We start from the raw sequence: 27,766 nt of genomic DNA, 5'->3' as shown, positions 1-27,766 counted from the left end.
TCCTACACCTGACTACAAATATAGTCCTGATTTTACGTAAAAAAAGTCATTTTTTTAAGCTTTTTTTTTTTTTTTTGAAACATCCACCCTGAAATTACACTGCACTTTTGAAGACAAAAATAAGTCGTATTTTATTCTCCCCCAAAATTATTTTTAGCATGTCTTTATGGGGTTTTTATTTTTATATGATGCCAAAATAATATTTTTTTTTGCTGTCATTTTTTTCTCCATTTTTTTTCCCCCCAAACACAAAACAAATAAATAAATAAATAAATAAATAATAAATCCAACTACAAATCTTCACTTATTTTTCCATAAAAAATAATGTATCACTCACCCCTAACATACTGTACATCTGAAGACAAAAATAGGCAATATTTAAAAAAAATAAAATAAAAATAAAAATAAATACAATCCCATTGAGATGTCTCTGAATATAGTTTTTTCCTCATCTGAAAATAACCATATAATAAATTGTACGTTTGCTGCCGAAATAAGATCTATTTTTACCTTGAAAGTCATGTAATTAGGCAATGTAACTCTTTCTCCATTTTCCATTAAAAGCACAAATTAAATACCTAAACCGTACATATGACTACAAGTCTTCATATGTTACCATATTTTCTTCTCAAGTATTGTTTGTATTAACTTATCATAAACTACACACCAAAACATTTGATGCCAAAAAATGACCAAATTTACACTGAAAATATAATAATTCACAGAACTACAAATTTGTGTGGGTTTTTCATACTTTTATATAAAGTACGTGTATTTGTTTTAGTTTTGTTTTAGGTTTACGTACTACGGTACTCTACCTACAGTACACACTCTTGCCGTGTTTGCGATGTGTTGCGCTAAGCAGGTTCAACGTTTATGGAAGATCTCGGACCGAACATCTGCAACCGGGTTGGTTCCGTTACCACGGTGAGAAGAATGTGTTGTGTGTTGAGGTGGATTATGCTGACTCGGTGTGATGAAGGACATCTTACTTTTTGGCTTGATGGAAACCATTTGCCGTGCCGTCCCCTACACGGGCTTTGGCCGCGTGTCAGCGCATGGGCTTTGGTTACCTCAAGAAGGATGGGATTGTTTTATAGAAGACATGTTATTTGGCGCTGGATTGTTCTTCGAATTAAAATGCTTCTCGCGTGTCTTCATGAAAAGTTTGACATAATGTGATCAAAGCATGCCAAGGATGAAGAAGTGATTCCATCTTTAACTCTTTCAGTGCCAGGTGTTAACGGAAAAGCCAACCCCTAGAGTGCCAGCTGATTTTGAGCATTTTGATGGAACGTTCATTGTCAAGAAAATATTGTCTTATGTCTATACATATATAAGACTGCATTCCATTCTTTCCCTTGAAAAAGTAAGATTCTACCATATTCTGTTCTTTAGTAATCACACGTTGAAATAGGTCATATGAGTGACATTATTTGGATGTTTTTTTTCTGCACATCTGACTTGAATTTCATTGTGGAGTATTACTATGCATATGACAATAAATCTTGAATCTTGAACAATCAATCTCCCCTCCACACACCCGCCATTTTTTTTTAAATAATAAACTAAGGTTGAAAATGTTGGAATGAGTAGATATAACTGCTTAATTTTTATTATCTATTCCCCAAATTTTCCTTTGCTAACCGACTCACAATTGTGGTTCGCATTAGCACACGAGTAATCACCATTTAAGGTTGAGAAACACTAACTACCATTATGTTCCTACCTACATAATGTTATATTAACATTACACATAGCTTCCTCATGTACAGTATAGATATGTACAAATGATGCTTCAAGAATATTCCATGAGTAAACTTGAGGGTGGAGTTGGCTGTTAGCTATTATGATGTCAATAACTTCCTGTTCTTCTTCGTAATCAGCAGACTGGGCACATTTTGTGCTTGACTGCCCCCTAACTACTGCATCAGAAACTGTTTATAAGCACACAAATTGCATCCGCCATTCGGCCACTAGGTGGTGCACCATGACATGGGGGACACAGCCATATGTGAACATCTGCATTTTGCGTACATTGCAAGAAAGGTCCGTGGAGAAAACAGTGGCGCAAATATGGTTCTGTTAGAGGTTTTGGGCATATAGTTTTAGCCAATTTTAAAGTTGCTTTACCCGACTTGGTTGACATTTTTTCTTATCCACTACGAATCCGTTATCTCCTAATTTACCCAAACCATGTGATACCACTGTGATTACTCGGGTATGCTAAGTCGAGTCAGTAATGGATCAAAACTGTCATTGTCGGCTATCTCATCAAAGTGGGTTCAGTCAGATTAATTGAATTATCTTGCTGTAGTCAAAACTTTGGAATTGTGACGTTTTACGCAACTTAAGAGGCGCAATTTGTGGTAACGTCTCAAATGGTACAACATGAAGTAACTCTGCATTGCTCGATGAAAACCATTTCTTTGCAGTGAGAGCTGTTCCTAATATTTTGGGCCTATACACGTGTTTGTCATTTGAACGGTGGTTTGGCCGGTCGGGCTTTCTCGGAGGTTATGGGAATTTTCCCAAAAAGTCGAGACTAGGGGAAAAATGCTAGAATAGCGTTTTCATCCTCTGTTGGCTTGTCTTTTCTACTTCGACAAAAAACACACCAGACTGATTATGCAAGTACCTCTTCTTTTTTTTTTTTTATTCTAGATCATTTCATGAGCACACTTTGTACATTTGTTTTTGTATTTCGTTTCAACTCTAAGAAATTCACATTTACACAAAGCATTGTACATTATTAGTGTGTCAGTACAGTGACAAATATCCCTTGTGGTCATTATAATAATTACATTACTGTACTATGGGAGACAATCACAGTGAAGAGTCACATGACGTGTATTTACTCCCAGCCATGTAAACAAAATGTACATTCAGATCCAAAAAAAAGCTACAAAAAAAAAAGACAAAGCTCGCAGGCACTGCGGTGCGACTCTTTGAGTGCGATAGTCTAATAAGTGCTTCAAAAATAATTGAACAAAAATTCCGTGACAGACATGAGTCAGTGGCAAAACGATGAAACATTTAATGCACTTAAAATTGTCACTTGTTAACAATGAATGACGACGGGGTTTGTAATCATTGCTGCAGTTGGTTGAATTTTGTGGCTGAGAGTTTTGATGTGGATATTTGTTTTTTATTTGAAGTTATGTTTTATGCTTATCTGTGAAGATTTTTCTGTTTGTTTTGGTAGCACATTTTTTGTTGATGTCAACACTGGTTTTCAAGGAGCTTTGCGGATGTCAAATTTGGCTATACTTCAGCATAAAGTTTTTTTTTTTTTTTTACTGTTTGGGGATTTCTTCTTAAAAATTAGGTTGTTTGGAATGTTCCTTGTTAAGAATTTTTTTTTTTTAATTCTTGTTGGTGATATTTTGTAACTGAAAATGGACATTTTTTTTCCGTGACTTTTTTTTAAATGCCTTTTTTTATTAATAAATGTATTTGTTTTCATAGCACATGGATTTTTTGGTTGCATTTGCGTAAAATTTGGTCATCAATCTGGATAAAATGCTTTTAACCATTTGGGCCAGTTGAGTCTTTAAGCTTTAATCATCAAGAAAAACAGCGGACATTTTTAAATGTACTCACTAAAGGGTATATGAATACCATTTTATGAGATTTGTACTAAATCTGAATAAAACAAGAATAAACAAAACCAACTCAAGTTTTTACTCCGAGCAGCTGTAGACATATTCAGGTTTATTCTGAAGCTTTAGGCGGCATTGTTTTTTAAATTTTTTTTTAAGCTGGGCTCTGCACTCGACACTGTAACAGCTTCTGCTTGAATGGCACAAAGATGCGGATGAATCACGCCCACGCTGCCTCTCGACAGGAGTGTGATTCATATCCTCGCCTCGTGTGTGTGTGTGTGCGTGTGTGTGTGTGTGTGTGTGTGTGTGTGCGTGCACGTGGCTGCTGCTTATTCGCCTCCAACTTGACCACAGCCATGCATGAATCACTAGTCCATGGAAGAACTAAAAGAGCAGAAGGTTAATTGTATGGCGATGTTGGTGGCCACGTGAGCCATTAAATGACTCTTGTGTGTTAGCTCACTTTTCATAGCTCAACCTCACCAGCATTGCTGGTTAGGTTTGTTTTATTGTACTGGATATTACAGTATTTCCGTTGTGTCGCAGGCTTTTACGGGATTTCTCTTCATGGGTTTTAAAACATACAGACGAGTCTGAATTTAGAATTGTAGGACTTCAGAGTAGTAGTAGCATTAAAGCTAATTTTCTTTCTTCTGCTCTTTAGTTGACCGTTAGATTAAATTGAATGGTTGGAACACACAATGTTTATTTTTGGCAAATGAGCAGTTTGAAGCAAGCACGCTTGACTTGGAAAACTGTAGGAGCAGGACAAGTGAGAATAGACGGTAGGGAACACTTGAAAGGTGTGTGTTTTAATACGTTAAAGGATATCTCTAATGATTTTAAAGTCTTTCTTGTTATCTTTTGGTATAAAACACAATTATGAACAAATTATAATGAAAATGGCAGGCTTTGAGGGCTCCACCCATGATAAACATGCCTCACCAGATTTAATGAATTAAAAAATTAAAAAATATTAACCAGGATAAACCTACTTTTTGACTCCCGTCCAATGCTTGATGCCTGCTCACCACCGTTTTAAAATGCATCGTAACATACGTTACTAAGACCATAACAGGTATCAAAGTACCAAAAAATGTATTTGTAATGCATTATCTTTTATCGTGCCATTTTGGTGTTTGATCTTTAAAAGGTATTTATATCCGTCACTGAAGGGGGTCGGCATTTAAGTGATAAAAGGTTGTGTCTGAAGTGAAGTGCTTTCATATCAGCGCGTCCATACAGTAAATGTCAGCAGCTGCTGGCGTGGATAAGACATTGAGAATGTCTCACACACATTCACATACGTTTGTACAGCTATACTTGTGAGGACATCCATTGACATAATGCATTTCCCAGCCCCAATGCTAACCTTATCTATCAGAAATGATTGCCTAAGCACGTCTTAACCCTCAAGAAGAGATTTGAACAAGTGAGGACTGACCTAAATGTCCTCACTTCTCCAAAATATCCTCACTATGTTGGTAGAAATCTCCATACAGGAACACACACACCGCACACAAACACACACGACAAGTGGGTGAAGGATGCCGCAACGTAATGGTAAATGCTACCTGCCGTTACCACGTCTTGCTAATGGACACAGTCACACATTAAGGACCTCGTCTCTGTCAAGCTAACATAGATGGCAGCCACAAATCATGACTCAGCTTTGAATTATAGTGAATAGGCTTGTCAGTGCTTTCACGTGTAAGACAGATCTTTTTTATCTTTTTTTTTGTAGAATATCGTCCGTGTGAAGGCAAATTGCAGCTTGATCAGCTGTAGGTTTGGTTTGATAGCAGTGAATTCAAATTTTAGCTATTAGCAAAGAGGACTAGGTTTCTATATACGGATTACTGTATATTTAGTATTTTTCATGTAATTATGGAGAAGAAACTTTAAAAGGATTATGAGTGGTTTTCATCCAAGGTAAAGGTAGCTGCACATCTTGTGGGGATGATGCAAGATCTTGTACGTTGAGATCTTGCAAGTTTAGAACGTCACAAGATTTCTCGGCCCCGCACAGAAAAACATCTATTTTCTTTTAATTTACACACCAGCTAGTAATGCTCGAGTTCTCCATATCGGCTGGTATGATGGACATAAACGCCTCTGCACACTTTGACGCTGACTTCACCACAGTTACTGTTTCTACTGATCACTTCTGAACAAATTAGGCATATTCAAATGTGTGTTTTTATTACTTTCAAATCGCGTGTGTGGGGATATCTTGGTTTTGCAATTGAAGAAAAGAAAGGTGAAAAAATTGGGTTAAGACAAAGACGGTTTGTCTCCTATGTTTGCACACTGGATTGTTAATTTTCTTGCAGTCTGAAAAATAAGGAAACATTTTGAAAACTTCAAAATTGATATTAGGTATTATTTACAAATTTTGCACTCTTTTTTTTGGACTCTTTTAAAGTCTACTACTTTTAAAGTGTAATGAGCAAAGGTCAAAGCTAGTCCTTGAACACATCATGCTCACCTTCCAACAGCCCACTCAATTTCAAGCAAGATGCTGCGTTCAGGGTCTTTGCTTATAGCTCAACCGAATGCATCACTCACAAAATGTCAGATCAGCAAAAACTGACCCAGCTGACTCAGCCTTAACAAAAAATGAAACTGGACTCCTGCAGGAGTTCCGAGCGGAGGGAATTTAGCAGAAATGGTTCCATCGCGACGACGGGATGTTTGCGTAAATAAAAAGCGGGTCTGACGCGAGTCTGAGAATCCAAACAAAGAAAGATGAGTCGGACCGTCCAGGCACCGGTGGGTTTCGAGGCTAACTCCTTGTGGATTTGACAGGAAAAAAAATGGAGTTAGTGAGGGACTATTCTCTAAGATGCACTTTATCTTTATCTACATAAGTCTAAGAGTCCAGGCACGTGGTTCTATAAGACTCCGCATGCAGGGATGAAGAGTCAAGAAGAGGTTCGTCTACGGTAAGCCTTGGGGGCCGCCAATTCCAAGTCCATGTGGCCCCCCCCTGCTGCTTTCATGAATGAAGGAGCACCTTTTAAGTGGCCCTCTTCTTTCTCAGACTTGGGGAGGAGGCGTGACGGGCTCGGGACTGCCGTCAACCCTCACCACTGCAGGGAAAAGAAAGGACAACTTAGACTCTAGAAAGGGATCGTTAGCATCTTTTTTAGACCTGCGAAGAGTTATTGACCCTACAGTTACAAATTTGTATGTGAGTTTATTTACATTAGTTTTTGCACGACTTAAAAAAATATAAGAAAAGCTGAACATTTCCCATAAATGTTTTATTTTCCATCCTAATACGCTAACACACTGCTCTTTTGCTAGCCTTTGGTAACATATAGTTATAGTTAAAATATAGTTATTTTCTAAATGTTTTGTCGAAAAATATGATTGTTTTACTAATAATATTCTTGAGATAGACCAATATGTGATTTTTTTTTTCTGCATAGATACAAATAATTAATAGTCAAGGGGGCCGATACCAATTTTTTCGAGCCGATCATTTTCAGTAAAATGAAACACAGTGATGTTATTATCACAGAGAAAGTCAACCCAAATATGGATTAATCTGCAACATATATTCATTTAAAGCTATCTCAGGGGACGGCCATTTTGCCACTCTTTGCTGACTGAAAATGTCACCACAGGGCTTAGATAACAACCGAGTAGACGCCAGTTGTTTGAGGTAGCTTATGGGAGATTCTCAAGCTAAGTTGTGATTGGTCACTAGCCAAGCCCTGAGCAACGTCGGCCATTTTTAGGCGACAGCAAGTCAAAAAATAGCCATCCCCTAAGATGGATGTTCTTTAATCAAGATTCCATATTATAGTTGTAATGTGACCTGTTATGGGCCTTCACATTATAAAAAAAATAAAATAAAATACTGATGCTGATATTCAACAAAATGCCCAATATCAGCACCGATAATCACCCCGATTGATGATAATAGTCCCTCCCTGCTTTGCTCATGTGACATTTCATACTACAATACTACAATCACTTTTTACATGTGCCATATGCGCAACCCTGGGTTCTCCTGTTATGTAAAATCTGTGCTATTTCCCCTAGGGGGCGCTGCGTTTTCACTGGCTCCATTCAAACATATTCAAGTGGCATCATTAGCCGGACAAGAATGGGAATCCAACGCTGTTTTTTTCCCACCAACCTCTTAACCTGCTTAACCACCATTGCTAATGCCATGGAAACAGCCGAGGAATGCAGAGGCGTTCTTTATCAATGCACGATTTTGTCAAAGAGGAGTTGCATGGACATTTATGTGTGGGGGCTGCTTTTGTCGGTTTTCCACGTATATGTTGTCATTCATTCAACTATACGGGAGTTCTGCTTCTGGTCCTTGAAGGATGACACGAAAAAAGATGATTTGAAAGCGGCGGGATTGGTTTGTTTATACATTATTTTGTAATATATGTGTGAATCTGGGATTTTTGTGAAATTTGCAACTAGGGTTTGCGCTCAGCCATGAGCGGTGTTTTTTGCTTTATGGTTATTCATTGAAATTCGCCGACATGCTCCCCCACACGCAATGAGGAAAACATGACTTTCTCAATTTAGCGCCATCCATCTGTTTAGCATGTGTGGTTCTTATTTGGCAGCAATGGAACAACAACTCGAGGATGAGTTTAATTTTGAAAGAATGTTGATATTCACTCTAAAATGTCAGCTTCCCACATAATCGTACATTGAATTCAAAAGCACAAGTGAATGTTCTTACAAGGTGAGAACGATGTGTTTTTGAACATAAAGAGTAAAATTGGGCAAAGGGACAATGCGCAAAAATGCAAAACATGGGTAACACTCTTGACTGTTTTGTTCTTCTTCGTGTAATTTTTGAGACGGGGTGTATTATAGTTACAGTGTTGTTGCAAGTCATTAGAGCATCAGTGCTGACTCAATTTGAGGAGCGAATTGGCTGTTGGCAACAAACACCGTCTCAGAATTTTCCCGTTTTATTTTACCAACGCCCGGTAATACTTCATCAAAGCCATTGTTTTGACATCACTATTTACCTCTTATGCCATGCTAATCGAGCAGAGTTTGCAAAGTTGGAAGCTAGACAGAATACGCCCTTCTTTGTTATATTACTGTATGCTTGTATGACCGATATAAATTTAGTAGTTTTCGTGAAATTAAAAAACATCCTCGTAGCTGGCGTTCACTAGCGTATGGCATCGTCCCCTGGAGGTCAAAACAAGTGACCTTAAATTGCAAATGAAATCCTTTCCAAAGAGTGACTACTGATCGGGGGCCGGGCAGTCATGTGACTTTTAAAATTCAACTTTCATCGAGTCCCTATCCCGGCGGGAATTCACCAGACTGTTCACATTACTCACTCCAGGCCTATTTTGACTTACTACATGACTTACTGTATTTCACTTGGAATGCCAAGTATTGTTTTTTAGAAAGTTTAGAGAGGTTTTGTGGCTCTACTCATGATATACTTCCTCACCAAATTTCAGGTTGCTAGGTAACGCTGTCTTAAGGGGCCGGATTGTACATTTTTTTTCTGCCGCCCACAAAATCTAGTTTGACCTGGGAATAATAATAAGGATGAAGAAGCAAAGCCATCGCGCAAGAAAGGAACTTGGCGCTTTGTGCTCAAGCCGGAGCAATAACAACAGTCAGGCTGCCGGCTGCACCATCCTGACGATCAATGCAATCCACCTCGGAGTGGCTCAATCAAAAAGAAGCTTTGTTACGCACTGTTTGCCCCCACACCCACCTTCTCCACAGTGCTTACCGGCTGACAATAAAAGTGATGCTTTCATGCTAAGAGGAAATAATACACTTGCCTATTATGACTGCGGCGCATAATTAAAGTACTACATCATGTGTTTGTTCTCTCTGGCAACCTCTCTCATTGTAGTATTATTACACTTCATTCCCGCCAGGATGTATATTTTCGATTTTATTTATTTAATCATTGCGCCATGATCTTTTTGCTTTGAAAATGTTAGCGATAAAATATCAAATGTGGGCTTTTGATTGTCAGCCAGTGGAGAGAAGACAAAAAAAAAAAGCAACATGCATATAAAGGAAACGTCATAGTGAGTGAGTCATCCTTTCTGCATGTGACTGGACCCTAGCAGAACACAAAATTGGATACAATTCCAACAGTGCTAGCAACAAAAGAGATGTGAAACCAATTAACAAAAATAATTTGATGATTTTGATGGACACGTTAAAAGAGCTATTCATTTATATTGTGTACGCCTGCTACAGGGCGGTGCTTTTCAATTATATTTTGTAAAGCCTCCCCAGGAAAGAGAAAACAGTTCACGCTGACTATCTATAAAAATTGTTTAGGTATGCCTAAAACTATCATTTTTAACATTGGCTATATATAAAATAACTTTGCAACTGTTAACTATTTGTTACAGTATTTATACAGGTTAAGGGTTTGTCTAAGCAGAAAAAAACCCAAGTGCATGAAAAAAAATGCCTTATTTTATCACAATTACACTTCACATGGCAAAAACAAATCCTTTTCCCTGGGATCATCCGCGACCCCCCCCCCCCTTGCATCAGCACCGCCCCACTATTTGAGAAGCACTGCAATAGGGCAATTTTTTACTGTCCATTTGTTAGAATTTCTCTTGGTACATTAACTTAGGACTGACAAATTATTTTGAATTTTTCAAGACGCAGAAGTCACTTGGGTAACTAATAACCTCCCAGCCACCTCTGAGTTGCATGTCTATAATGAATGTGGTCTCAGCATTATCTCAACGGCTAATCTTGTGGTGCCTCTTGCCTCGTTAGCGTCCGAGAATTGTGACAGGCCGCTGCGGCTCGCGCACCGCCACAGTCCGTTTAGCGTTTAGCGCATGCTAATTGGCTCGAACACCAGCGGAACTCGTTAAAAACAAGTGAGCGAGGATGCTGGGCTGGACTATTCTGTGATGAATGGACGTGGTCACAAATCTAAATTCATAGGAAAGGACTTCGGAGTAAATCTTATGCAAACACTCAATTGTAAAAACAATTATTCTCTAAGTCCGATGTTTGAACATGAATTCTCTGTTGAACCTCTTACTTAAAACCCTATCCACGACTGGAAACGAGAACCAAGAAGCTTGAATCCCTACTTATTGTTTGAAATTGAAACTTTAACTTCATCCTGTTTGAATGTAATTTAATCCTAGATTCTAACCCAGAACCATGAATTGGAATCCTACTCTGATAGGAAATCTGAACCTCACACAAACACTGGGTTGAAATCCTGATTTAAAACCTTACCCATATCTTCAATTATATTTTGAAAAAAACAAATTTGCCTTGAAATGCTAACTCTTTTGTGAAATCTACATTTAATACCCAAAATGTGTCCCAAAGGTCCATCTGTGAGTTGTAACTAATTTTAAACCTTAACCCTATCTTAAAATCCTCATTTTCATCCTTAGCTAGGTTTTTCTAGTGTAAAACTGTAATTTAAACCCCCTCCCAACCCTCTCGAAATCCTACAGTGAAACCAAAATCCGAGATTTTACCTGTTGTCCGAAAACCAATTGAAACTCTGCCTGAAACCCCAGTCTTTCTTGAAGCCCTAATCGAAACTATTAGGCCCAGCTCTGAGTGCGAACCTCCTTTTCCTCTTTAACGTAAACATTTCCGATGCAAACATGTTTGGCCGGACTTTTACGCATGCAGAAAGGGTTTTTCCCCGCATGAGTCACCACGGAAGGGTCGATGGGGGTGCGGTATAAAGAGGGCCGGTGCGGCGTGCGGCATAATGTGGGTTGGCGCGCCTCATCTCCATTAAATAGAAGCACCTCTCTTGGCGGAGAGCCTCCGCATACATATTGAATGGATTTAACATTTAAACAAGACTCTGAACGCGCTCAAGCTGACACATCTCTGTCCTACATTTGACCCGGTGCACACAAAATACACAAGTCAGTGCTGAGGTTTGATTCTGTCAATATTACCACAACAAACCAGAGCAATTAATATATCGAGTACTCTGGGCTAAGTCCCTGCTTCGAAACTGATCATTCACAGCAGTGTATAGCGACAAACGTCAAGGTATTTCATAATTTATGTTTCGACATCCGGGGTGGGCTAGGTGTTTGAAAATGGATGAATGTTGGATGACTTGGTGTTTGTAAAGATGTCAGATATTGGTTGGATTTGTTGATGGATCTTGGATGCTAGGATGGGTAAGAATTAGATGAGTGGATGAGAGTTGGTGCAAGGGATGAGAGATGTTGAATTTGGGTCTGAAAGATTGATAGCTTTCACTGGCCTGAAGGAATCAATTCTTTTGGTTGCTTGGAGAGATTTAGAATCTATGTTGGCTGATTGGCAAAATGGATGACGGATCGGTTTTGGGAAACCTGAATAGTAGGACTGATTCTTAGGTGGCTGGATAGATTTAGGACTTTAGGAAGTATTTTAGCTAGTGTAAGTGGATATACATGGATGGATGGATAGATGCATATTAAGGATGATAGATGGAGGGTTTGATTGGGTCGGGGCATGGTATGCGACGGTGGATTTTTAATCGATTTATTGGTATATGCAATCTTGGAATGGATCGCTGGACAGACATTGACTCACCAATGTGTTCCTGCGTGCGTGACCGCGGTGGCTGTACATTGGCCTGTTGCTGTTCCTGGAGACTCTGGCTATCCACAGAGATTCCGCTGTCACTGTGCAACTTCTCTCCTTCCGGCGTCACCGTCTGGTTGTTTGTCGCAGCCGCCTCTGCCGCCGCCGCCGCAGCAGCACGATTGTTAGCCGCCTGTTTGTTCTGCTTGCAGCTGTTCCACCTGTGGACAGCAGAGGCGTTGTAAATCTAGCTTGTCTTGAACGTACCGTAGTGTAATGCCTGAATCTTTGCTTATACCCATAACTTCAAACCCGACACTTAGTTTCAAATCCTAATTGGAAACGACGATCCTACTTTAAAACCTTTAGACCACAGGTGTCAAACTCTGGTCCTCAAGGGCTCGTTTCCTGCCCCTTTCCCGGGTTTCTCTCTTCAAAACACCGGATTGGAATGATTAGTTAATCAGCAAGCTCTGCGGGAGCTTGAAAACAATCCTAATCATTTGAATCAGGCGTGTTTGAGAAGCAGGGAAAACAGGCAGGATACCGGCGCTCAAGGAATGGACTTTGACACCTATACCTTAGACTAAAACTATCACCTCAGTCTTGAATCCCTGCTTTGAAAGCATTACTCTGAATTGCTAATGCTAATTTGAAATTATAATTTTAAAAACAAAATTCAAACCCTTGCTTGAAACCCTAGTTTGAAACTTTAAACAGACTTGAAGACCCCAACCCTACTTTGAAAATGTTGCCGCAATTTAAATCCTTAACCATGTTTCAAAACTATAAGTTGAAACAAGACTTCAAAACCGATTCTTTGGATCATCATTCTTGGCCGGAAAACTGTTTCTAAATCCTCTAACCATAGATTAAACCCCTAACCTTATCTCCTTATCTTCAAGCCTTAATTCACAACAAACAGTGTGATGAAAAACTAAATCCAGCAGGTATTTAACAAAATTAAAAGTGTTACTGCTCTCTTGAACACTTGGACACCTTAACACGTGTTCAAACACTAAACCCAGGCTTGAAACCCTATTTTTCAACACTAATTATTGTTTGAAACACTAACCTTTGCTTCTAATCCCCAATTAAAAGTAAATTCAGTGGCCAAACTGTTCCCACATCTTCATGTATTCTATTCCTGTTCATAAATTGAAATGTTTGCAAACCAAAGCGATTTTTCATTTAAAATGAATGAAAATGGAATGAATGTGTTTCACCTAGTGAGTGAGTTTCGACATTGCCAGCCCGGCAGCAATATTTTCTTCCCGAACCAACTTGTTCATGAACGGGGGCTTTCATGAACCAAAGTTCGATTGCTTAAAGTCTACAAAACTACAAACTTCTAACGACCTGTTTACGTAATCTGCTTCCTCTAGTGATTTTCGCCAAGACAACCGTGACAATTTTCCCTCACCATGTTTTCTTATTCTGCCATAAAACGGGACGTTCTCTAGCTGATTGTTATTACAGCAACAATTATGTTGTTTACGTTTGATGATCATGTTATAGCGAGTATGCCTGAGGCCATTTGTTTTTCTTTGGCTTGTTTGTACTGAAAAAAAAAACAAATGTGTGTGTGGCTATGGATTCATGTGATAATTTAAACAATTGCTGTATGCTGGTGAATTTCTTCACATCTGCTTCTCTTTACAAGTCCTCTGTTGTAAAATTAACACACGCAAACATTTGATTTCGTTGCTAGTAAATCTTTGCATCGTCATTCTTGAGGAATATATGCAGTGTGTGTGTGTGTGTGTTCTCCCTCCTCTCACCCCAAGCCTCATAAAAGTGGCACTTGAGTTTCCCCTGGTTGGCACTTTTCAAATAATCAATGTGTGTAAAGAGCCTGTGGGTGTGTGTGTGTGTTTGCCCACACACGTGTGTGACCTCCATAATGTATTTGGCGGGGAGTGTTTTTGTTGTTTTTGTTCTGAAAAGGTTGTTAGTGTTAGTAGGTCAGAGCCTCCAGCCCAAGGACGCATTAGTCACCCGAAAAGGACCATGTTCTCTATTATGGCATGCTTTTATTATTATTCTTCAGTTTTCTGTGTCTTTGCTAGCCATGGCTTGAAACCGTAATTTTGAGCCCAACTCTGGCTTCAAACCCTAAATTTTGACTTGAAAGCCGAATTTGAAAGCATAGTATTTTCTGAAAACCCTAACATTGGCTTGAGACCTCACTATGAAACTCCAACATTGGTTTCAAACCCTGATTTGAAACCGTAACCCAAATTGGAAAAAGCAATTTGAAAGCCTGTTTTAAATCCTAACTCCTGACTAAAAACCTCAGATCCAAAAATCCTTCAAAACTCTCAAGACCCTAATTTCAAACTTTAACCCCTGCTTCAAACCCCAGCTGACTTTAAACATCATTCTGCAAACTCTATTCCTGACTTGTAAGTCACATTTGAAACCCAACTCATTTCCAACACCAACCAAGGCTTGAAAGCTTAAATATAAACCAAAACCCTAGGAATGGCTTCAAACCCAAATTTAAATAATAACTATTTTTTTAAATCACTAATTTTGGCTCAAAACCCTACTTACAATTCTTAAATTTAAAAAATTATGTTTTATGCGGCCTCTAGTCCAAAAACGATATTCCTGATCAATATTATGGTGTGTGGAATATTAATTAAGCAGCATGATCCACCAGTTTTTCTCCGCCTCAGGGGAGAACATGAGTGACGAATCATTTTATGAAGGTCATCTGTTTCTAGGTTCTGAACATGTGTCCGTCTACGATCATCACATGGCCATACTCAGAAACCTGTGCCGCGATTGGTTGTTATCTCAGGTCTCAATTAATGACCAATCATGGTTCAGCTTGCTGATGTCACCTGACCAAAATTAGAAAACAGTTAGATACATTTTCAACTTTACTCCATTTAATCTTCCTTGCCTTATTTGTCAACCCAATCCTAGCTTTAAACCTTAATTTGAAAACCCAATCTTCGATTAAAAGCTTTACCATAACCCAGGTTTGAAATGCTATTTCAAAAGCCTAATCTTGGTTTCCAACTACTTTTGTAAAATCCTTTTCACCTGAACACATTTTGTGTGTTTGAAAAGGCTCTGAGTGTTTGAGGGTCAGCCATCCTCAGCCTTGCTTTCATCTCCGCTTTTCTCCGGCTTTTGTTTCGGCGTGCAGCTGACCTCTTAAAGGCGATGTACGCCACCAGGCCGACCACCACGGCTGCCAGGATGGAGCAGTAGATGGGGATGAGATTCTCATTGAAGCCGTGACCCAGAAAGCGCGGCGAGCCGGCGCTGGGCGTGGTGGTCTCGTCGCCTGGACCCGGACCCTCGGATCCATCGGGGAGGAAGTAGTTGGTGAAGGCGGGCGACGTAGGGTCCGTTTCGGTGGAGACGGACGGGAAATAGGTGGGCAGCAGGGGATCTGAAAGCGGACACAGCAAACCACATCATCCTTCTCACTATGTATGTAATATCAACAACGGCCAGAGGCGGCGCCAAAAAACAGAGATCAAGCACAAACGTATGAACTGTTAAACTAAATCAGCTCCAAAACATTTTTTGGGTGCATTAGGTAATCATTATTTTATTTATTATTGTTATTAATATTTTAAAAGATGAGAATTCTTGTCCTTGGCTCTGAATGAGTTAAGAGTCTGGATGTTAAATCTCAGATGCTTAAGTATTAAATCGATACTAAAGTATCTGGGATTAAATGTCTTGAAAAATGTAAAAATACATCCCTGGCATTGAAAGAGTCAAGAACGTATTTTGTTATTCACTTTTATGTTACAAAAGTACATTACAATTAGTATTACCTAAGGATATCATTTAGCAAGCATTTTATTTTTAATTTAATTTCAGTGTATAAACACTAAGTTTGTTATTCAACCTGTTAGTCATGAAAAGGTTCACATTTTCCTACAGACGCACGATGAAAGAAAATGTTAGTTTTATGGCAGGGAAATTCTGTCAGCATAATTACATAAAAACAACTTTTAATTTCATGTGAAATCCATTTGTTTTACATCAAAGCCACCGTTAGTAGCATTCTTTAATCTCCATGATACATCCTCGCCTTGTGCCCCGAGGAAAGAGCATGGCAGCAAACTGCCAGGCAACAAGTGTCTTTGTGTTAAATAATGGCCGCAATCAAAATGCTCTTGCAATGAGATCTTTTTTTTTTTTCCTTTTGCAGCACATTTTTGTCGCAGCTGTTTTTGAGTGCCGCTTGTGATGTTGTACAAAGCGATCCCGTTCAGCCCCGCCTCCCGCCTGGATCACGACCGTATGGATCCGTTGGGCGTGCGGCTTGAGGAGGGCAAGGGTGTTTGGCAGAGAGAATGTCTGGTTCCTGTCATCCATTTTTTTTTCTCTCTCTCTCTCAACTAATGATCGGTCGTAGTTTCCATGTTCCCAGAGCACAATGAGCGCTCCGGGCGTCCGCCATTAAAGTCCAGTGCGGTGAAGCTGTCAGGCCTGCTTCTGATTCTTTTCCCCTCAGGGCTCTGGTGTGCCAGAACCCTCCAAGTGCGAAGCGATTGGAGCGGAGGCGGGTTAGTAGGGGACTGCTCCTCATTAGATCCGAGTCGGAGCAGAAGGGATTAACCCTGCGAAACCTCCCAAGAGTTCTTCAAAGCCAAACACGGCAACGCTCCGACCACACTTTAACAATGCTAAATTTTTGGCGGTTTGGATGGATTACAGAAGACACTCGACAAATTTACATCCCAATTTCCTACATTCATCCCAGGGGTTTTGCGACTTCCAATTCAGTTTCGATAAATCAACCTGGATCATTTGGTATCCAAGCCTTAAAAAAAAATAAGTGACAGTACCGGAGGGTTTCTTCCTGAACATGTATTGCAGATTCCAATTTCCTTTGGTAACCTCGTACACCAACATGTACATTTTTCCAGTTTTTTTTTTTGTTTGGTCATTCATACTTAGTAGGATTGGATTAAAACACAAGTTAGCGTTAGCTGAAAATTAGTGGCACTGATAGCATAAATTAAACTGGACTTTAGACGGGATTAAACCAAGTCTCAGAAGTGAATGAAAGAATCCGCTTTAATTGGCCAGGAATTAAGTCAACTTGATTCACTCCCACAATGGTGCATACGCCACTTTCTAACTATCTACAAAAACACAAAAAAAGCCTCCACGTTTCTTCGCTTGTATCACATACGTAAAAACTGCTATTAGCTTATTATTACATGTTAAATTAGTTCATTTTAAGTGTTGTTTTTATTTTGTAATTTAGGATTACTTTAAAACCAGTTTTACTCATTATTTGTACTTACGACACTGACTGATAGTTAGCGGGTAATGTAAACAGCTAAGTGAGTGTGACTTACTAAAAGATTGATATCCCAACAACAATTCTATCCCTATTTACTCTGTTAAAGAGCTTCACCTCCTCCAGGGTGCTGTAAGTTTGTGTGCGACTTCCTTGTGTGTCATTGGCTGAGCACACAAACAATGCTCTGCAATGTGCGCCCCCTTAAGCATCCTGTGATGTGGTCCCAAACATGTCATGTGTGTCTTCTTCTGTTTCCACTTTGTAATTGATTTGCCGCATTGCTCACACAAGGACGCTTCCTCTGGCTTCCCACTGGGGGCGCCGACGAGAAGAAGCCCAGTGATGTATTTCAAGAAAATGAAGACACCCTCACGGGTGGTTGATGACAGGGCATTCCTGCCTGCCGGATCGTTTTACAGAACGGGTAGAAAATATCCTTCGCAGACAGTGAGGCATCATGAACGTGGCTATATAAAGCTATTGATTGGCCCCCAAAATATATTTAAAAAAAGAAAAAAGGGCAGTTGGCATAAGTTTCATGACCTTTCTGACGTGCATCGTCAGGTTTCCTGCGCTGAGTCCGTGCATCATCTCGCTAATGCGCGGCCGGCTAATGCTATTAGCGCAGTAACACAAGCTGGCAAATGGAATACAGTGAAGGTGTGTTAACAGCGAACACTGGTAATGTATTTCTGCAAGTCTGAAGCACAGAAGTACCATGAGGTATCAGCCAAGTTTGTTATTCATTGACTTTTTTAAAAATAATGCCAAATATGGAAATGTCTGCCTTTATATAATGTTATCACTGATTGAAAATGCAAGATTGAAAACTATACAGGAGGGACTTAATTTGATTTTAAAGATTGTTTGAGTTTCAAGAGGTTTGGTAACTAGCATTAGCAAAGTTACGTTAGTGTGTGTGCAGTTTACCAAGATTGAATCCAAGCAGTCCATCATTGACACTGTTTACAGTGGAGATGGGGCACTACTGACCTCCAGTTGGGAAAATATCATTGAAGACCTCCTCAGTTCCACTAAAATGTCTTCCTCTGAGGAAGCAGAGCTAAAATCCCAAGTAACTCGGTCCAAGACCAAGAAAAACCATGTAAAAACACCTTCAATTCCAGGACGAGAACAAGACCCTTTACAAGTGCTCCTAAGATTGGTGTTGAGACCATGATTGATCTCGAGACCTACAGTTTCAGAGTCCTTATTTAGTTGTGATTAACTCTGCCTTAACTATTCCTCACCCAGAGAAAAGTGCGAGCCAACACAACTCAGACAAAAATCTGTTGTAACAGTACTGCTACCAAACAACAGACCTCAACAGAAATTCCAAAAAGCTTGTGACAAAGTGATACCTCTGTGGGGTCCTACCCTGCCTGGAAATGAATCCAACTCAATGCTAGCACAGCTGACCATACTCAGTTACCAGTTTTACTGGGACCAAAGGGCCCGTATCGCAGCTCTAGCTGGGTGGTGGCCCAGTAAATTCCGCTGGAGTTTGTTAAATTTCCAACATTACGTTAGCGTTCCTTGATGGTTAAAACGTGTCCTCGTACCTCTACGGGGCTACAACGTAAGCTCGTCTTTAGTTGTCTTTTGCTGTCAGCCCAGCGAAACACATTTATGAGCGGGGCGTGGAGCCGTGTTGAGCTCCGCGTCAGGTCGCACAATGGCATCTTTATCAGACCCCCTCCGCCCCTCGGAGAACACTCGCCCCTCTGTGGAGGCGACGCTTCGTCCGACGCGTCCCGTCTTCCTTTCCAGAGGAGGAAGGATGATTAACAGAGGAGGGGAGTGTTGATGAACAGAGGAGCTGCTGTCCAGGTTCCCGATTAGCTGAGGATGCTCAATGGGCACCGGCCAAGAGTGGGGAAAGTGATATGAAGGCTAAAGTTGAAGGAGAGATTGGGAGAGGCACAGCACCTGCTCGCTGTGAGACCGTATCAATGCCAAGGTCTTAACTATACTTATAAATGACACAAATTCCATGTTTTCTGGTCATTGTGTCATCACAGAATGATGTTTTTCCAAAATAACGACAGCCCCACAAAGCCTGCAACACTGGCTTTCATTTGATGTGTAATTTCATATGATTTTCCACATCATTTTTAGTGGTGTAACATTTGGATTGCAAAGGCTCTCTCGAAGTCCCTGTTTATCAGAAATCCTCCTATAGGTTTCTGTCACAACATGTACAAAAATTCATATTTTTGCTTCAAGCAGAAACACTTTGAATGCCGTTGACGTGAAAGGATGTCATTGAAAGCCAAGCCAGGAGCACCAACAACATCAATTGTATATTTTTAAATTTATTAAATTTAGATTCTTAGAATTTGGATTATTCTAGGTCTCCAAATGATTAATCGCTTATCAAAACTAATTAACAATTCAATTGACTATTGATTAGTGGTCAATTCATGGTTTCTCCTCTAGATTTGTAATTGATCTTTTAAACCTTTTAAACGTTGGTGTGTGAACAGCTCTCAAACCAAGAAAGTATTCATTTATATTTAAATTTGTTGCCACTCCCATCCACCTGTCCCAATACTTTTGCCCCTATTCCATAGGATGATGTTGCAGCAGATGTTGTGCTCACACATGTGATGAGTTTAATAGAACATTCCAAAGTTAAATCATGCTTAGGTGGAGAAAGTGTGGTGCCTATTGATTTTAGGTGTCATAATAAAAAGTGTGTGTTTGTTTGTGTGTGTTTGTGTGTGTGACTGTGTTGATGGAGGTCACTCGGCGAAACCTGAGCCACGGTCACATGAATCCAATGACTGATCGACCCATCATCATCAACATCATAGAGTAGTGGGATGTTCATATTGCTTCCGCTTCCTCATGGCCACACGGCGTGATTGATTCGCAGCTTTTGCCATGGCTTATTTTGGGGTGTATTTGTGTTCTTTTAAAATGTGAATTCGGTTGAACATTTACATACCCGCACCATGGAAATACTAGCTGAGTCCTAGAGCATTCGTATTCAGTAGCTACTATTAAGAAAGAAGTTGTATCTAATGATTTTACACTGGGCAACACTTTGGATATGATTTGAACGAATAAATTGCTTGCACATAGTTGAGCAAAGTATTCTGGGTTGCCTATCTGTGGGCAAGGTGGTGTTATAGGAGCCAATGAGCTTATTGCAAAGTGAACACCCCCAAAAAGCATTATCTCAACAAAACCTTGCTTTTTACTTGTAGTTTATATGACAGATGCTCAAATGTAACCGTCACTGTATATGCACTTTTCAAGAATGAGGTTGAAGACTAAAACACAATTATGCTCCCTAGGGCACATGACTGCTTATTTCAGTCAAGTGCCACTGGAGCACATAAACCAATGTACGGCGTTGCATGCACGCTTGGCACTGTGGACTGGGTTTAGTGTGTTATGTCATAGTTTTGGCTACCATATTAGAATGATTGAGCAATTTTTCTTTCTTTAAATGGTACATTTGGTTGAATAATTGATTTGGGACACAAATTACGCAGAAGTATAAAATTAAATTTGACATTGTATACTTGTGATTGTCTTCTAAGATTGTAGAAAGAGGCTGTATTTCAGTAAATGTAAGACAAATGCGCTTTAAAAATTGTAAAAACTACTACCAGAAAAAAATCCAACCGTCTCCTCATGCATTTTTAATAAGATGTTTTTGTTGAGGTCGGTTGCTGTCAAGTCAGATCTTCAAATGGCAGGAAGTGAAAGTCTTTAGCGTGAAAGAGGTCAAAGACGAGGGAACATGAATGTGTTGCTCTCCCACTCAGAAGAAGAGCGCAGTGGAAGTTGTAAATTACAAAGACGGGCCCACGGGGCATCAAATCAAACGTGGTCAAAGTGGACACGCTCAAGTTCCGAGACACTCTAATGATGAAATAGCAAAGTAAGGCTGATTAAAGCGATCGATTAGGAAACTTTGGCAGCTTGGTTTTGGAAGCAAGTTTGAATTTCTTTGTTGTCTTTTTACACCCAGGAACTCGTTAGAAAGTGCTTTGTGTTCAAAACGGCAGCTCGTAAATTAGACCAATGTCTTTTTAGTGGGTCAGTCACAATGGCTGAATTGAAACATAACTGGGCGGCGATACGCTCTAAGTGCTTTCGAGTGTTTGGTCTAAGAACGTTTTAGAAAATTGTCCCTAAAGGGCTCCCCAGTTGTTCCAAAATACTGCTGATTTTAGTTTATTAGGTTTAGTATGTGTTTTATTATTTTATGTATGTTCATTTTATTTTTTTGTGTGTGGAATATTTGTTATTAGGATTACTAATTTAGGTTTTATAAAGTGAAATTGCATTTTATTTTAAATAACTTTGGCACAAACTAGAGCCCAGAGACCATATTCCATATTTCATGCCATGAACACTGACATTTCAAAGGGATACTTTTTTTTGTGGCCATTTTCAGGAGTAAAAAGTTTAAATAAAACACTCAAAATGGTATCGCATGTGCTCGCCTACTGTCTTTGTTTGGTCATGTGACATTTGCAAATTGAACCCTGATTGGTTGTTACCTGATCACATGTGGTGTTATTGTCTGTTGATTGCAAATTTCAAAATGAAATGTTTGTTATGTGAAAAATAATATCAAATTAAGTCTTGAAAAAAATCCTTTGTCTTTTACTGCACTACACCATGTTAGTGGAATTTATACGAGACTGCTGAAATTTTAAAAACGGGATGTTTCCCTTGTATTAGCATCGCTGCTAGCTACACTTTATAAGCTAACATCAGCTGTTGCCCATATAAGGACATACAAGTGAAGAAAACTGAGGAATGACGATGAGCATTTAAAGTCATCCGAAAACTCACCGTTCAAAGGTTCGAATGATCGAATCTCTGGTTGGAATGACGGAGCGCGGCCTCGAACGGCGTGACACCAAGCTACTTACTGTGGCAAACGGAGTCGCTGACAGGTGTGCAGTGCGCCAGCTGGATCTCTGTCTCGTCGTCACAGATGGTGCAGGGCAGGCAGGGGTCCAGCGAGCTGTCGCGGTCCGAGAAGGTAAAGTCCACGCACTCCTCGCATACCGTGTCGTGGTCGTGTTCGCAGTGGGCGAAAACGCCTTCGCCGGCCGGGCACACCGTGCACGGCTCGCAGCGTCCCGACAACTCGTCTAAGTAGAAGTTGTAGCGGCAAACGCAGATGGCGTCGTTGGAGTCGGTGCATGGGGTCTCCATGCGCATCAGGCCCGTGCACTGGGTGCAGGGCAGGCACTCCTCCGTGTGGCTGTAGTTCTCCGAGAAGGTTTCGCCTAAAGATCGGAGAGTAGGACACGGGAGCGTCATTTCGTACGGTCGCTATGGAGGACATGTTCAGGGAAAAGAATTGTATCAACTAATTTCAAAGATTTTGTGAAAAGTCACCTTGATTTTATCCTAGTTGCTCCCAGCTCAGTTGAAATTGATCTTTGACGTCTATAGCCGTCAATGGCAGTGAATGAGTTAAAATGAACCTCAGTGTTGTGTGTTGCCTTTAAGTAGGAAGATTTTAATATTCCATTTATATTCCAATCAACTCTACAGTACATAATAGGTAATACAGTAAAAGCATTTTTATACCACAGGGACATTATTTCTCACTTAATCGGCATTTGCCTTTTAGGTCTTTATTCTTTAGTTCGTCAATTTAAATATTGTGCTTGGCAAATTCTAAACTCATTTTTTGTGATCAGGAAAAATAATCCTAGCTATAGTTTTTTGTTATTGTAACTGTTGAGTTGAATCGTCGAGCAGAAACTTTTTAGTTTTTTTTTTATAGAATGTGAAGAATGTGCTGTTAAGACATTAAAAAAACATAAATTATTTCAAGATCTGTAATTCATTGCTCTAACTAATCCCCTAAATTTAGATGCATTGCATTATTGTGGCAGATTGATTGACCAATAATAACATAAAATAATCAGAAATAATCAGAAAAAAAGTGATACTAAAACATTGCGCATCCTTTCCGTCGCAGACTTGCTGAAACACGAGGTGTTGTCAGTTATAGCTTGGCAGCGATTTTAGCATGTTTGTTGCTATTGCTAGCAGCTGGGTGCTTTGCATTTATGTGGAAGGCTAAACCTGAGCTGCTTCTGTGGTAAGCATTCTTACAAAGAATGCAACTAATTAACATATTTTACTTTTTTGAAGAGGGCGCGGGGGTGCGCCGACTCTGTCCAGGTGTTAAAGGGAATGTGGGTATCTTTTTGAAAGATTTTTAATTCCAAATTCTCTGAGGGTCCCAGCTCCCATCTAGCAAGAACTCGATTGAGGTGTGGGCGTGCTGGCGTATAACTAATCCTAGCCACCTGTTTATGTTTTGCATGTTAATGCTCCTTAAAAGCTGCTCATCTTCCTGTAGTGGCGTAAATCACGGGCGGTTTGAGCTGGCGGGAGTGTAACAGAAGTAACAACATGATGTGTGAATGTGTCAGACTGCACATGGGGGTGTCATGTTGATTAACAGCAGTTTAGGAGCTGTGAACACTCAACCGCACCCGGCTGGTTAAGCACGTGTTGCAAATCGGGCCAAGGCTGGCACCGCAAACACCTTGTGAACAGCGCCGACCTTTAAAGAACAAAAATTTTACAGGCTCAGGTGGGGGGCGTGGTCGTCAAGAATGTTTGACCGGGAATAATCGGAGACAAGGTGGTCCGCTAAGCTCAGTTATAAAAAATGTTGTTTCCAAAAGACCACACGTTTTCATGTTGATAAATGAAGCAAGCGCTGGAATGCTGCGTATTCGGATCAGAACGGGAGGGGGTTGTGCCCGTTCTTTTCCGCGACGCCTCCTTTAAATCATGTTGGAGGGCCATTCGTATCATCAATAATGCAACATTGATGAGTCTCAATTTGTCATCTAAGCTTTTAAGCCTCCAGTGTGCAAAAAATACTCCAAAGTTGTTCATTTCCCTTGCAGTGTTTTGACCATATTTGGGTCATTTTAATTCATATTGTACAGCTATATTGTAACTAAGTGGTCGTGCCATGTTGAAATTTGACATGTTGGGTGAATTTTCAGCTCCCTAGTTTCTTCTTTCAATGCTTTCCCTTTGATGTAAGATCAATATTACAAGCAAATTTCATGACAATCTGTTAAAATTGGTATAAGGAGCATGTTTTTGTTTCTTTCTGGGAGTGAGCCTTATTAATTTATTGGGGCTATGCTAGGAATCTTTGAAGGGAAAATCAACCCAAACTTGTTCTTTATGATAATATGTTCTATGCAGCCTCGACTGCAACCTTGACTGGACTTTGACTTGTATTGCATTTGTGAAATATGAATTCAGCAGTTTTAATCCATTTCTAGGGGCGTCCACTTTGCCACCGCTCAACCAAAATGACATCACAGTTGCTCGGGGCTTGGGTAACGACCGATCACGACGCAGCTGTTTTGTTTTTATTTTTTAGTTTGGTCATGTGACCTTTGCAAGCTGATCTGTTATTGGTTGTTACTTGAGCACCTTAGCAACTATGATGTCATTTTTTCGGTTTACAGCAAAATGGCTGCACCTCTAGATGGATAAAAACAGGTAGATTTTTCATAGAACTCATACTCCACTAATAAAATTTTATTCAGAATGCTGCTTTTCAACTAGTCGGGCCACATAGAACATAAAGAATTTTTTTAGTGTTGACTTCCTCTTTAAAAATACAGTTAAAGCTTATAGGTTTTGATTCATTGCTATAAATGGCTTGATGTGATGTTTGTGCTTGTCAGTTTTGCCAACTTTTTCAATCTTGAAAAGGGTGCGTGGCTTATAAATTTAGACAACTGAGCAAATGAAAACACCGGGGGTGTAAAGAGAATTTCCTGTGCAGGAATGGGAAAATGGGTGCGCCAACTCATCAGGATTTTAAAAGGTGTGTGTTTGGGGAGGGTCTGGACTAAAGCCTGAAACACTGGATGGCTTCCACCTAAATTGTGGTCGGAAGTGGTGGGAAGATGAGTGTATTGGGAATTTCCCGTGTCTCCTTGAATCTTCGCTTCCAGTCTTGAGTCCGAGTCCGATTGACGCTTAATCGCCACGCTGACCCGTCAGCTTTTTGCGGAGGGTCCGGGTGCCGCGGCTCGAGACGGAAGAGAAAGCAGGAGACAGTTGATTAATATTTCAACGGTGCTGACTCTGCCACTCAATTTGGGGGGTCGGTGGTCATGTGGGGGGAAGGGTGTCTAGTGGGGGTTACACCAAGAGGAAGTGGGAATGAAATGGCGCTGCGGTAAATAAAGATTGTCCTCCAAACAGGAAATTTTGCACTTTGCAGGTCATCAATGATTCAGTCGAGCACTCCAGCCGCACGCGCAGGTGAGTTGCGCCGTTCGTCGATGTTCCCGCGGGCCTCGGGCGCATTAAGATTTTCACTCGCCACGTGCCGCAGAAAATTGAAAGTAACCTCTCAGGGGGAGCGCGCACGTAAGTACAGCTCGGCTGAGAATAATTATTCCTGATAAGCTCGGTGAAGGCATTTAATTAGCGGCAGGCGGATAGCATTCATGTAACAGTATTCATGATGAATGACTGAGCAGATTGGGCCCTCAGGTACTTCGCTTTCTAATTCGGTGAACTCTCATGTTTTCACAAATTTCATCGTAGAACAAAACAGTTTGCTGCAAAACACACCGACTGATGTCTGCTTCAGTATTTCTGTAACTCCCAAATATAACACCCAAATATTCTGCTGCTTCTTGAGGAGTAGCTAGAATTAGCTAAAAGTTTGACAGAAATCAGTCGCGTGATGGAAGACTAAAGTGGAAGTCAGGTTAGGCTCACTAAATGGTTGACGCTGGAGAAAGCAAAGTAATAACGTTGACACAAATATATCTTCAGAGTCAACATTGGAAGCTAACATCGGAAACCAACATTGAAAGCTAATATTTAAAGCTCCCGATCTCGCTAAAGTTGCAACTAACTGCTAAATATTGAGGACAGAGTTAACATCTTTAGTAATCCATTGTCATTCTTAGATAGAGGTTATGTTCAAAACTAACATCAGAAGCCAACACTGAAGCTAGCTTTGAAAGTTAATGTAATGTTCAAAGCTCACTTTGGAATCTACTAGAAGCTAACGTTCAAGGCAATGTCTGAAGATAATGCAAAGTTTAGAAGATCATTTCAGAAGTTAACATTAGTGTTAGCGTTGATTCCACCAATGAACTTTAAGATAGAAAGCTTACACTGGAGGTAATATCAGAAGCTAAAGTTGAAGCTGTGTAGCATGTAATGTTGAATGTGTATGACATTAATATTTAGTTAGCATGACTCCTGAAATTAGCTTGGTGTTTGTGTCCCATATTAGCGCATTATGCATGTATTTTTCAGCAAAAAGTTGCTTGCTAGATTCGACGGAAAAATATGTGAATCAGCGGGGGTCACTGTAATTGTGCATGATAATTCGACGACGGCGATTAATTAGCGGCAGGCGGCTTGTGCAAAGCTGCATTCATGTAACAGTATGCATGAAGAATGAGCAGATTGGGCCCTCAGGTGCGCTGCTTCCTAATACCAATTTATCCGCCGGTACAGTTGGGTGAGTCATCACTACAGGGATGATGAAGAGGAGGGTGAAGAGGGTTTCCTGAATAGAGAAATAAAAATGGAGAGTCGACAGGAGCGCGAGGGAGTGGCGGGGCTTCTTCCCAATAGGGAAAAGGCGGGAGAACAAACACAACATCATCGACTACGATTTATGGGCCTAACTTTGAGGAATATGATACACATGTGATTTTCATACAAAGAGCAGCCTTGTTCGAGTTCAACGATGTTTTACAGTCCTAACAGATAGGTCCATCTATTTAATGATACCCGCGAGAAGTTAAGAATCACAGAATTTACGGCGCAGATCAACTGCGTATTTTGTTGGCTACCAACCAGAAAGACAAGCAGCTGTTGGCTTGAAAGCGGCCAAAATTTCAATATGGTTTAAATCACCTCCAGTTAATGAGACTAAATCACCCTTAAATTTCATTAGGGCAGTCACACAGTGTAACACGGCCAAACGCAAAGGAAGTAGACAATCGTGAACAAATTACTGTCTGCAACTCATACCCGTAAAGTGTCATATATTATCGTTTATTTGGACAACAAAGCACAATTCGCTGATAAACATCCAAAACTTAAATTCAAAACTCATATGCAGATGTGAGCACTTAAACTTGTTTGATGGTCCCTCAATTACGATCCGCTTGGTACGTATTTTTTGGAGCTTTATCAAATATTAACGGCGCTTCCAAACCTTCATCATCCTTATACAAAATCCAAGGCTATACCTCATAATAAGCTTATGACAAAACTAAAACAAACTCACACCACAATGCCTAGTGAGCATGCA

At 40.2% G+C, this 27,766-nt stretch overlaps 1 protein-coding gene and 1 long non-coding RNA gene across 4 annotated transcripts in view; one reads left to right on the top strand and one right to left on the bottom strand.

Moving 5' to 3' along the window:
• The window catches only part of LOC148410572 (uncharacterized), a 153,593-nt gene that overhangs the window by 119,974 nt on the left and 5,853 nt on the right, over positions 1-27,766 (top strand). The window contains exons 5-6 of one of the 3 annotated variants that reach the window (XR_015868184.1): positions 6,477-6,550; positions 6,649-6,713. The exons of 1 other annotated variant lie outside the window; for it this stretch is intronic. This is a non-coding gene — a long non-coding RNA (uncharacterized LOC148410572). Of the gene's footprint in view, positions 1-6,476; positions 6,551-6,648; positions 6,714-15,318; positions 15,435-27,766 lie in introns of those variants that run through there. One more of the 3 variants, XR_015868186.1, reaches the window with a different exon arrangement.
• The window catches only part of ngfra (nerve growth factor receptor a (TNFR superfamily, member 16)), a 30,927-nt gene continuing 5,787 nt past the window's right edge, over positions 2,627-27,766 (bottom strand). The window contains exons 3-6 of the mRNA XM_088437174.1: positions 22,344-22,706; positions 15,324-15,567; positions 12,168-12,379; positions 2,627-6,697 (exon numbers count right to left, since the gene is read on the bottom strand). Of these exons, the coding sequence (XP_088293300.1) occupies positions 6,645-6,697; positions 12,168-12,379; positions 15,324-15,567; positions 22,344-22,706 (872 nt within the window). The 3' untranslated portion in view covers positions 2,627-6,644. The remainder of the gene's footprint in view (positions 6,698-12,167; positions 12,380-15,323; positions 15,568-22,343; positions 22,707-27,766) is intronic.

Source organism: Hippichthys cyanospilos, chromosome 16 (genome assembly GCF_059441005.1).
Source record: "Hippichthys cyanospilos isolate Australia breed blue-spotted pipefish chromosome 16, RoL_Hcya_1.0, whole genome shotgun sequence".
Taxonomy (NCBI): Eukaryota; Metazoa; Chordata; class Actinopteri; order Syngnathiformes; family Syngnathidae; genus Hippichthys; species Hippichthys cyanospilos.
This window is presented reverse-complemented; position numbering and strand designations above follow the sequence as displayed.